This window comes from Sinocyclocheilus anshuiensis, unplaced genomic scaffold (genome assembly GCF_001515605.1).
Source record: "Sinocyclocheilus anshuiensis isolate Anshui unplaced genomic scaffold, SAMN03320099.WGS_v1.1 scaffold306, whole genome shotgun sequence".
Lineage (NCBI taxonomy): Eukaryota > Metazoa > Chordata > Actinopteri > Cypriniformes > Cyprinidae > Sinocyclocheilus > Sinocyclocheilus anshuiensis.
In genome coordinates, this window is record NW_015544175.1 from 346,459 (window position 1) to 359,249 (window position 12,791).

The 12,791-nt window shown below is 37.3% G+C and overlaps 1 protein-coding gene across 1 annotated transcript in view; it reads right to left on the reverse strand.

Annotated features, from left to right (window-relative positions):
* The window catches only part of LOC107696119 (SAM and SH3 domain-containing protein 1-like), a 53,515-nt gene that overhangs the window by 34,279 nt on the left and 6,445 nt on the right, over positions 1-12,791 (reverse strand). Inside the window, exon 2 of the mRNA XM_016496299.1 lies at positions 5,082-5,210. Coding sequence (XP_016351785.1) covers positions 5,082-5,210 — 129 coding nt within the window. The remainder of the gene's footprint in view (positions 1-5,081; positions 5,211-12,791) is intronic.

Genomic DNA, 12,791 nt, shown 5'->3' on the forward strand with positions numbered 1-12,791 from the left:
AAATTATATATATATATATATATATATATATATATATATATAAAATCTATTAATAATTATAAACAAATTACAAAACTTGATTTTTCCAAAGGGTAACTTACTGTTTCATGACTTCTTACGGTACAAAAATGTCATCAATCAAGCAATATGATTAGATTTTATGTCTAAAGTTTGTCTTATGCCTTAAGTTTAAATCTACCCAAGAGGAGCCATTCAGCCTGATGTTTTCTATTATTATTCTGCCTTCAAATCTGATGCTCAAGCTGAAAACTAACACTGCTTTCCACAGCCCGGTTGTGTGGCTAATAGAGACTCTCTGTCTGGCAAATGGAATAAAGGAGAGTGACTCTGTATGAACAGCTAAAAAGAAAATGGCAAAATAGCAGCATGGCAGCATGGCTAGTTGGTTCTATGTAAAATGGGGGGTTTATCTATTCAACACATTGAGTAGAGGATGTTTTCTTAACTCTTTGTCATCAGGGTAGCTCTTATAAAAGCACAGCGAGACAGAGAGGAAGAGTGCTGAGCAAATGTGGAAGCCCGAACCGGCCCTGTCAGCTCTCTGTGGAGATATCTGAGGAAATGAAACAGAAATCAAACCTCAAATCGGACTCGGGAATGTCTAGGGCATTTGAGAATGCCTCAGAATAAACCAGAGAACAGAAATAGAGAAGAGAAAGTAACAGACAGCTTCAAATAGCACACGGACTTCACCTCTGTCAGAAAGGAAGAGGTTGGCTGGCAGTGAAGGGGAAACCATGGGCCTCATTTGATGCTGTTCAGGATACAAGTCATTCACTGTGGATTCCTGCATGTGCTCAGAGATTCATTCTGTCGAAGTATGAATAGACCATAACATTCGTGCCTCATTCACAATAGCCTTCAGTGTTGCCTCTGGTTAAACCGGTGACCTTTCCCCTCTTTTGGGTTGAGGGGAGAAAGCCAAGGGCCCATTGCCAGCTTGGCCTCTATAACAGGGTTACATGCCTTTGGGAAAGAGGTTAGCTGGGTGACAGTGTTTATGGAAATTAGTGCGAGGATATGAGGAGGAAGAAAAGGATCAGAAAGAACAGAGAGAAGACTGAAAGACATCGACTAGTATTTTGACTTTTCCGAAGCACCAAAAATGTCAAAGGTCACGAAAATGTCACTTCTCTCAAGGCAAAGCTGAAATATCAAGCCATTAACATGGCCTTTAAACTACCAATCAGGAAGAGGATAATCACCTGTTACTGCCCTCAGACTGGACAGCAGCCACTCAGCTCAGACACAATGAGTATCCCCTTTCTGTTTCACAACTTCTATTTTTTCCCCCAATGAATCTAGCCAGGACAGTGTCTGGAAAGAGCTGTGTAAATATGAAATAAACAAATTAATTAATTAATAAATTAGTAAATATAAAAATAATCTAATAAAAACTGCATATAGGTTTGGAAGGATATGAGATTGAGTAGAAGAATGCTGAGTTTTCAAAATCATCTGTATTACTAAACCAACCCTCTACATTGCGAGTAAATCACTCGCATATGCGACTAAATCTTCACACTGGGTGACTAAATGATGTCTAATATTAGCCACTGGCTAATAAATTCTTAGATTTTACTTGCCAGTGTGTGAGTTGGAGGCTAAGTATAAGTTTAGCTCAGATATATTTTCATTTGCAGAACACACTGACTGAGTGCTTCAGAGTTTCACTCTCCGTCAAGCGATCCGAGATATTTTTCATTTCATCTCAATAGATGCGCAGCGCACCTGAGTTTGTGTATTTGACATACCGTAAACTCTAGCTGTGAAGGCGCACGACTCGCCGTTGCCTTCTCTCACACCGCAAAGTGAGAGAGAGAGAGAGAGAGAGAGAGAGAGAGAGAGAGAGAGAGTCTTACATAACATGCAGAATTGATGCGCTACATGTAAATGATATTCTTTGTACTATTTTCCTGTCAAAATAAGTTCCTTTGGAATTCTTCAGCTTTTAGGAACTACCGGGTTCTCCGGTATGCTTGACTGACTGATGTTAAGAGTGTACTTTCAGATATTTAAAAAGCTGTGCCATTTTACAAACACACACATATATATATATATATATCTGTGTGGAGACGTGCTGATATCGCGTTTGGTCTTGTTCTGTATCGCGTATCTTGTCAGTGTCTGCGCTTGCTTGGCCATTTGTTGTGTAGAATCATTATTATACTCTTATACCTTTTCTTCTTTACTATTTTGAATTGTTTTTAGCTTTCTTTTTTGTTTTTCATTTAAATGTTGTTTTGAAATTTTGTTCTATGCATTTGTCATTTTTATTTAATCTCTTTATTTTTAAAATGTGTATAGGTAGTATTTATAAAGTTTTAGCTTTTAGTTTTGGATCTGTTTTTAGTTGTTTTAATACGACAATTGATTGCTTCTGTTGTCCTCATTTGTAAGTCGCTTCGGATAAAAGCGTCTAATAAATGACTAAATAAATAAAAAAATAATAATATATATATATATATATATATATCTACAATTGATTGCTTCTGTTGTCCTCATTTGTAAGTCGCTTTGGATAAAAGCATCTGATAAATGACTAACTAACTAACTAACTAAATAAATAAACAAACAAACAAATTCATAATGTTTGTAAAATGGCACAGCTTATATATATATATATATATAGTATAGTCAAGTATAGTATAGTATTTCAGTCTGGCGAGTAAACAAAAATATTTACTAGCCAATGGCGATTCAATTGCCAAGGTGTCCATAGAGAGTTGTAAACGAACCAGTCCAACCTGTGTAGACCTACAGAGCCCCAAAACAAGCATGTTTTCCCCGCACTTGCATGTGGAATGCAAAACACCTCCTAGAAAATTCCCACCGTTATCCATACCATTCCTCTTCCCATTAAGCGAATCTCCCCCCAGCCAGCAGCTACTCCAATGTCCCCATTTCCTTTCCATGATACTCCCAAGAATGGCACAAGACCAGCTACACTAAATACATAAAGAGGTGACCTACTTGGCCCACTTGACACTTCCTCCAGCCCCATTAGCCTCAGACTAAAGCCTCCTTTGACAGTCATCACCCTCTGCTAGGGATTTATAGCAACATCCTTTGATGCATCACACTGACATATTCCAAATAGGGAGACCTGTTTTTGCACTCAACTCATTGTGAGATCTGACTCCCACTGCATGGGCATTATCTTGCCTTTGTTGGCAGCTATCTTAGGTTTGTGCTAATTAAAGGGGCAGAGATATTGTAATAAAGTAAAGAAACTTAAAAAGTGGAAATTTAATAATAGATGAAGTACTCAATATTCATAAAGCACACTCTGAAAGAACACTAGCATTGAAAGGCATGAATCATGATTACTAAACAAACACAGCTGAGTCACAGTGCTGATTTAAGTGGGACGATACAGCCAGGATTTGTGCTGCGCTCAGCCCTGTATTAACCAGCTTTAGCTTTAGTATGGTTTAAACACAGCACAGGGTGTGGAGCTGGATACTGGATTAGATGAGATGGATAAAACAGAGGAAAGAGAATATATAAAGGAACAGTTCACCTAAAAATGATAATTCTGTCATTGGTCAGAAAATGTTTCAAACCCATATGCTATTCTTTTTTCAGTGGAACACAGAAGTAGAAATATTTGAAGAACTTTTACACAGCTTTGTCCACATAACAGTAAGGGGAAAAAATAAAATAATGAATGATCTATAGTACAATAACAAACAAATATAAAGATCACTATGTACAGTAGTGGTCACAATGTAGGGCACACCATGTTGGCACACCAAAAAATTGGATATAGGTTTGGAATGACATGAGACTGAGATGTAAATAAACTGTTTTGGGATGTTTTGCAGTAAAGGCAATGCTAATTCTTAGAAGTAGCAGTGATTTGGTGTAGTGATTCTGGACAGTGGTGCGCAGTGGAATTCTGTATTGTTCATTCCAGAATTCCAATAGAAAATCCACTGAAACAATTCAACACAATAGCGCACCTAATGTTCTCCAAACCTTGAGAATGACTGGTTCCTGTCTGAGGCAATCACCACAGCTGAGCATGACTTTCAGAATGTTTTCTTTCTTTCTCTCAAAATCCCCTCACTGGACCGTGCCAACCCCAGCTGCATGTTATAATGAATCAGGCGGTTTCTTAGCAACCCTGGGTGACCCACTACCCTACATCCCTGAGAACACAGACGCTTTGAGATGCAGACGAGAAACGCAGAGCACTGACAGAACCGCAGACAATCCAAACACGTATGGAGAGAGGGCAGGGGGTGAACGCATTTGTCTTCATTTTGTAATGGTTTAAGACAAGCGTTTCCTTCTCTTAGCTCATAGGTTCACAATGGCCATTCTGTAGCACCAAGTGATGAAAGAAATAAATGAATTTTGTGATTAACTGTGCTTGCGGTTCATTGTCCCTGGAACATAGATGGAAGGGAAACTGTTGCACTGGTTTATGACTAAAACAACTGTTACTGCAAACACAAGTAGGCCATACAGTGCTAATATCTTTAGCATTCAATTTTCTCATTTATTAAAACTCAAGTGTATAAAATAGTATGTAGGTCAGAGAGTGAAGTTTGTTTTGCCAACTTGTTTTACCCCAAAATCAAAAACTATAAACAAGATAACTTTTAAGAATTGAAAATAAATGCTTTTCAGAAAGCAAAACAACTTCTGCAGAAAACGTTTCAGTACATTAAGGTTAAATGGCATACTCAGTTTTTTTTTTTTTTTTTATGGTGCCGTGGCCGATATGATGACCAATGACAACCATGTGACTAAAGGGCTAAAACTTTTTAAATGAGAAAAAAAACTCAAATTCCACCTGACCCAAAAACGTGTTTCATAGTGCTAATGACTGCCAGATTCACTCATTTGGATTAAATGCCAAGGCAGTAAACATGCCAAGATGAATTAAATCCATGGTGAAAGTATGTATAAACAAATCTCAAGAATTTTCTAGTGACAAGCGATTTAATGAAACTGTTGGTCATTCTAGAAAACAAACACATCCACAGCTGTAGAAATGCAAGTGTACAATTTAGGCTGTATGTGCAGCAAACCTTTCAGACTGAACTTACCATGTCTAGTTCTTGAAAGACTTGCCGCTTACGTAGTTCCTCCATCTGATCGCTGACTTCACTGAAGTATGTGTTGTAGTACTCTGAGTACTCTTGAGCCAGGTCATCTACATTACCCAGAGAGCCATCCTACAGAAACAGAGATATACGTGAGACAAGCTTTGATGGCTTTTCATTAAAAAATTTAATCTGATACTTTGCAAATAAATTCCATCTCTCATTAATAAGCCTCCCTCCCCTCACAATTTCAGAAACACAAACAAACACAAGTGGAGCTGTAGGAGAGCTTCATTAAAACTTTTTTTTGCACACATCTGCTGCGACGAGGCAAACAGTCACACACAAGCTGAACTAAACATCTAACCCTCACATTCCATTACTTTTACTCCACACATGATACTCTGTGGGCTGAGACCACAGGATTTTTGCTGGGCTTTTGTGAATTTGTGGGGTTATAATTTCCATGCTACTGGTTTACAGAGAAGTTGTCAGCTTGTTGAGATGGGTTTCTTGTGCCACGTATATATGGGCCAAGGATGGCTCAATCTTATAAACCAGTCAGTAATGTTTCACATTGAGAGCCATGATTTTCCAAGAAAAAAGGTGCAATTTATAATCATTTAATATAAAATTAAATAATTTTTGTTTTTGAAGCCAAGTTATTGGTTCTTTTTTGTAAAGAAAATATATTATTTATTTTATTTTTTATTTTATTTTTTTATTTTTGTGGTGGAGCCAGAAAACATTTTTACAAGGCAAGTTAGTTTAAGTTTTCATGCCCTGGTGGCATTTTATGTGCAACACATATCTTTATAAACTCAACACACACAAGCGAAGAAAGGCCTCTCTTACTACCCAGCCCTTACGACCTTCCCTGACCTTTGCAGCTGTCTTGTTGTAAGTGGACATATTCAACTGTGGTGCTGCCTGGCTCTGACTTCAGTGTGAGTGAGTGTGGGTGTATCCTATTTTTCTACAAGCTCATGACATACACATAACAGCAAATTACCTCAGACTGCTGCAAAAAGCACATACAATAAGAAGGTCCTTTACTCAAAACTAGAGATTAGCTTCTTTCAACTTCTTTAGAAAACTATTAATACCCCAGCAGCTGCAGGTGGCATAGTTTTTTCCTAAATGGAAGAGTTACATTTAAGAGCATGTTTGTTGTATCTAAGTTCTAGGCTAGGCTGGATCTCTCCTGCTGCTGTACTAGATGCCCTTTAAAGTCCTGTTGAATAAAAAGTCAAACACAAAGGCCTTCTTCCTGCTCAGGACCATGCTGACAAACAAATACATCCTGTCATTGTGTGTACGGACCAAAGGTAGGAAGACCAGGGCCTCACACCCACCCACTGGTAAAACTGTTGTGTATTATAGACATGGACTTAAGCAACTAGGGCTGCGCTTGTGAACGACAATAAAAATCAATTCAGGCTGAGGACATACAACTCATGATAATGCTGTTGATATGATATTGAAAACTAATTTTACTAGAGTAGTTTGAGTTATAAATAAACAATGTCTTATGAATGATATTCACAGGGTTAAAGGTAAAATGTTTTCTCGTTCTTCACAAAATATCTCTTAACCAATCTGTTCCAACAAAACTCCAAACACATGATCTCAGAATACTGAGACTCCCGACGGAACGCTGCTCTGTGCGAGAAATTCCAGCTTTTGCATTCCAATCTGCTGGCCTGCAAAGCACATCCAGCTTTTAGACAAAACATGATGTGAATATGTGAGATTTGTTGTTAGATGTGTAATATAAAAAAACAGAGTCACATCCTCCTTCCTCTGGGATACTTGATAAAGAGAGATAGAACAGCTGAACTAAGACTAAATAAAAACTTTACAACAGCAACTAGGCCACAGGCTTTTTTCTGTTGCCATTAGCCAAGCTTTTTCAAGTACATACTGTTGGTTGGGATGGTAATGACAAGCCAGAAGCTGTGTTTAGCTCTGAGTGATGGGTGGAAGGGCCAAAACCTTCATCCAAGAACATATTCCAGTCTTAATCTGGTCTCATAACTTTATATAATTTTATTATATAGAAAGCAGACATAAGCAAGCAAGAAATCAAGAAAAAAAAAGGATGCACTGAGGGAACCACTTTTTGTATATGAATATAAAAATACATTTTAACTAACTCAAACTTGCAATTTACTAACAGCAACTAAGGAAAGAAAATATACATATACAACAGTTCTTTCTGGTCCTCGAATCTGATTGGCTGAGAGGAGTGTGATATTCTAGTGATAACAGAGCTCCAACTGTTTCACCATTTGTATCACTCTGCTTCCAGTATTTCTCACAGCGAGTGTCATGGCAGACGCCCCAATCCACAACAATTTTATAAGTAATACTGTTTTTGTGTCACGGAATGTAGTTTTAAGAGGTTTTTAGACAATAATGTACTTGTTTAGACTTCAAATATGTGGTTTGTTAATAAAGAGAAGTCTATTTGAAAATCTGCTTCAACATTTTCGGAGATGCGAGCTCCAGGGCATCTGCAGGTGTTCAGTGCTCATGAACCAACCAAGAGCAGCCTCACCTCGGCCAGATCTTCTTAGAATTTGCCGCTGGCTCTGATTGTCTCTATAGTGGTTAAACATGAGATATCATTTGTTTTGGGTAAATCTAACGGGCAGTCTAATGTATCATTAATCTATTATTTGTTCCAGAGCAAATAGTTTTGGCTAAGGGCAAAATCTCATCATGTTATATTTTATGTAACTTTAATGCTGTATATCAGAGCGCTGCCTTTGTGCTTTTGACTGAATTGCCTAGCAATTTTTATGATGGCTGTTGTTGTTGTTTATTAAATATTATTATTCAATAAATAATATTTTATATAAATAATAGTAGTATTTAATAATATTATTTAGTATTAGGAAACAGTGTGTGTGTTCGTGATGGTGATTTTAGTTACATTATTCCGCCATCAGATGGTGACAAGAGACTGTTTTTATGAGTGAGTCAGCAGTAAAGACTTTATATTGAAAGAGACTGAAACAGGGTTGTAAACAAGGAAGTTATTTTTACTTTCTTTCAACAATAGCTGTAAGATGCAGCCAACAAATGCACTGAGCAGTGCTTTCATCGGAAATCACCCTTAACGGATGAAAGGATAGTATGACAAAGATATCGCTTTCCTCCACAGACATTCAAACTAATGTTTTATTGTGAATATGAGATTGAGCTAAAGAATGAATGCTGTATCAGATGCAGGTAATCACACTCGCTCAGTCTATCTCTCTCTCATAATACTCTACACTACATAATACAGTGAGCTTTTAATAAAGTAATAAGCTTTCAAATGAAGCAACTCAACATTCTTTCGTTACTAGTTCTAAAGTGACATTTTCAAATTAGTAACAGAGGCTTGGGCTCAGCTGTTAAACTGTCAACTTGAGATTTGAATCCGTGGTGGAAAGAAGTACCGTATTGACCCGAATATAAGACGATGTTTTTTTCTTGGAAATACATCTGAAAAAACGCGGTCGTCTTATATTCAGGGTCTAGACTTTGACATGTCAATAATACACCCGCATAAAACGAGTGTGCCATGAAACACGTAATGTAATGCGTGTTGAAAAGATCGCGAGTAAAAACAAAATAATAAGAAAACCTTACAGCTGCATGAGTCGTGACTGTCACGATTGCCTGATGGGACCAAACTCCCTTTGTGATTTTAAAACGTAAGACAGTACCCGTTCTGCACAAAAGAGGGTTTTTAAAAGACACACCGTTGTTGTTTCTTATGTATTTACTAGAGCCCGACAGATATATCGTTTTGCCGATATTATCGGCCGATATGAGCATGTTGCCAATATATCGGTATCGGCGAATATGCTGTCGATATGAATTTTTTTTTACAGAACATATAACGCAGATAAAATGCTTGAAATGGTGTAATATAGTTTAATACAAAGGACCGAAAATCAATCACAAAGAGTAGGCTACTTTCTTCATTTAAAATCATGAGATACAGTGGGATGGAGGGAAACCGCCATAAAGTCTTGAGACATGTTTTTTAAAAGTTGAACTTACATCAATTTTACATGGCTTTCTAAACACGCCGCTCTCTTGTGCGAGAAGCGAGTGCAACGCTGATATATGATCCGCTAGAAAATTTGATAAATATGCGTTCTGTGTGAACGGCTTGGTTTCAGTTTTGCCGTAAACAACATCTTCGCCACACTGATGCTCTCGTTACGGCTGACGCAGACCTAAAATTCGAATGCAACATTTTTGCATTCGAACGTGGATTTTTTTTTTTTTTATTCGACGAATATTCGAAATTCACTTTTTTTTTTTGACAGCCCTAATATATATACTTAAACAATCATATTTCAATATGCTGGGGACCCACTGTCCTGCAAAGTTTTTTTTTTCAACCTGCTTCAGATCACCCAGCCTATCATTTTTCAAGCGATCCTGAAGACCTTTATTAGCCGGTTCAGGCATGTTTGATTAGGGTTGTCGCTAAACTATGCAGGACAGTGGTTCCACAGGAGCAGGGCTGAAGACATATATAATATATATATATAATATACATGAGGAACAGGCCATCAGTCTATCATCTATCTTCAGGATGAATCTGAGCAGCACTGAGAGCAGCAGTGGCCTTTGATCTGAATTAGTTCAGCTCCATCTGTATAGCACATGCCTCCAATATTCTTATTATCATTCCACACATTCCAGGCCTCTGGTGAGGTAATGCTGCAATCCTCTACTTTAAAAGTGAGTGTGGGTCTGCTGCTTCCAGCTGGGCATTTGACTGATGGACTAATTCAAAGCTCATGCCTCATCTGTCTGTATCTGTAAGAGGATGTAGAGGACAGAAGATGTTCGCCTCTTACGTGAATGTAGCTTCACATGAGTTGAGAGCTCTAAAAAAAGAATAGAGGGAATGTGTCTTGTTTCACGACATAAATCACTGTTTGAGCCCACAAACAGCACCACCCAAACTCTGCTGTCCAGCCTATAAAGCCAAACATTTAAAACTCCCAAAGCTATATCTCTGTCTGTAACTAGAGATTCAGGGTAAACCATTTCAAACACAAATTAATGCCGACCTCTTTATACTATCAGTATACGAATCTTAAACCAACGCAGACTGTTGCCGTTTCACTGTCCTACCTCAACCAGTAATGTGGATCTATCTGAACTACCTCTTTTAAAGTTGGTTGGCCACAAAAACCACATTTTGGGACTGGTACTTGTTTGACAAGAGGAACTTAACATTTATTCGCTTGATGGGAAAAAGGAGGCATAGTTCACCTCAAAATAAGTCTGAGTATGTGCAAAAACAAATGAGATTTGAAAGCTACACCCAAGAGGAAGTACTTTTTTTTTGGATGAGATGAAATGGAGAAAAAAAAAGAAAAACTAAGCTACATCAGTACAGACTAAGCTCCTCAAACCTTGGCTCTTAGCAGGTGTAGTCAGCCAGCTCTTATGTTTATGATTTCCATCTGGAACAACATTCATAGACTGATATTATTATTAATAATTCCTAAATTGTTTGCTCTTTTGGGTTGACCCTGGTTGATAAAAGGAAGTGAGATTTCAGTCACTGTAGCACAAAACAGAAGACTACACTTCAGTTCTGTAGCTCTGAGTCTTTTTTTACTCACTGTTGACTCCTCAAAAGTATACAACACCTAATTACAGTTCAGTTCTCCAGAATCTGCTAAATTCAACATTATTTGAGGTCCTGAGCCGCCCACATGAACCAAACTCAACATGTTGTGTAATGACATGCAACAACATTCTCTCAGGAACGTCTGTTTCCAGGACAGGGACAGAAATGAGAGGAACAGGTCACAATGACTGGAAGAGAGACAGATCCCACATTATGCAATCGAACATGAACTTTTTACAATAAAATGCACTGAATGAGAAACTGTCTGCTCACAGAAGCCAACCGCAAATTCACACTTCCTTCAGATGAAACTGCCGTCGTTCAGCAAAGCCACAAATCTTTGATGTGGCCATCGTAACAAATATAAAAGCTATTTCTGGTATGAGGTAGAGAAAGAAAATCAAGGAAAGAAAAGAGTGACAGTGTAAAATACAGAGTGAGATGACGCATTTCCCTCTGACAGCAATGAACTCGAGCTAATCAATTAACCTACATTCCTTTCAGTTGTTCAGCCCACCTGCTCAGAAACACTATTATGGGACACAAAAGTCCTTAGAGGGTAAAGGCGTATTTGATTACCCTTCTACACAACTGAGAAAGAAAACATTAACTGACTTCAAGCCATTAGTAGATTCTTCCGATCACTTATGCTTGAGCTTTGCAAAACAAAGCAAGATCAGGACATTTCCCCTGCTGGCTCTTTTACTTTTTTTTTTGGGGGGCGAAAACATTCATTCTTCAATTGCCTAAAAGAAAAAGAAAATGCATTCATACAGAGAATCCATTGTCAAATGAGCGAGCAGATCCGATAAGAGCTGTTCTTTTCACAACACTTAAATCAAAGGAAACACATTTTATTCTGAATGCAGCGTGAAGACTACAGAGCCATTAGAGTCTTGGACACAGTCCTGAATCCAATGCTTCTGCACTGTGACAAATGTGTTGACTAATTCCAGGAATTCATGAGAAGCATGCACTGCACATGGTGTTGAGAGCACTTGAGGATTAAAAAAAAATTAAAATACAGCCGTAGTATGAGTTTTAGTAAAATATATATATGGGATAGGGATTCACAAACTTTTTTTGTCAGTCAAACCACTTTGATTTAGAATATTTTCTTGTAGTACCCCCAGAGATTTTAAATTAATATTTCAATAATGTAACAAAACATTCACGCTCACAGTTATCTGATGTTGCAAAGAAACAGTCACATGGCATGCAAGTAGAGAAATAAAATACTCTTTAGTAAATGTTTTTATTGTTTATATTTTAAAACGACTATTTAGTTTTTTTTTATTAATTATTAGCTTTTAATCTACACACAAACCCCCTGCAGTGTCCTCACAAACTTTGGGGAAGATAGGGCATCCAATGTCACCATATAAAAAAAACATTTGAAAGCTATAGAATCTATGCTTTAATAATCTGTTTTTATTATAGATTTAATGTATTTTTAAATATTCCACACTAATCTATTTCTAAAAGCTAGTGATATTCCTCACAAGTTACTTTTAATAAATGCATCCGCTAAATCGAAAAATATAACATATAAATGTTACATTTGCAGTCTATAGGTTTTGTCACAAATAGGGATGCACCGATACCACTTTGGAATATAAATCGCAGCATGTTTCAGATGAAAAAAACGCGACTTATATTTCTGAAAATATCACAGTTAGGAGATTTATAACGAGTGGTTCCCCGCATTATTATAGCAAAGCGCGTGATTACAGTACTAAGTCGGTGCAATGGAGCAGCTCTAATGCTATTAAATTAAAGATGATGTACCATAGAGCAAAGAAAATGAACAGTGAAAGTAACAAAAACTTGTAAAATACATTTTAATGGGCATAATTAAGTGTGAAAATAACAGAAGGATATACAGTCAAACCAAAAATTATTCAGCGACCATAGTTTTTTTTATATTTTTTACTAGTGGGTGCAAGACACTATAGTTCATTTATGTCAGTGAGGATAGCAAAATAAAGTAAACTGTGACAAATTATACCCAAAAATTCTTCATACAGTGGACTACCAGTAAAATTGATACAAATTTG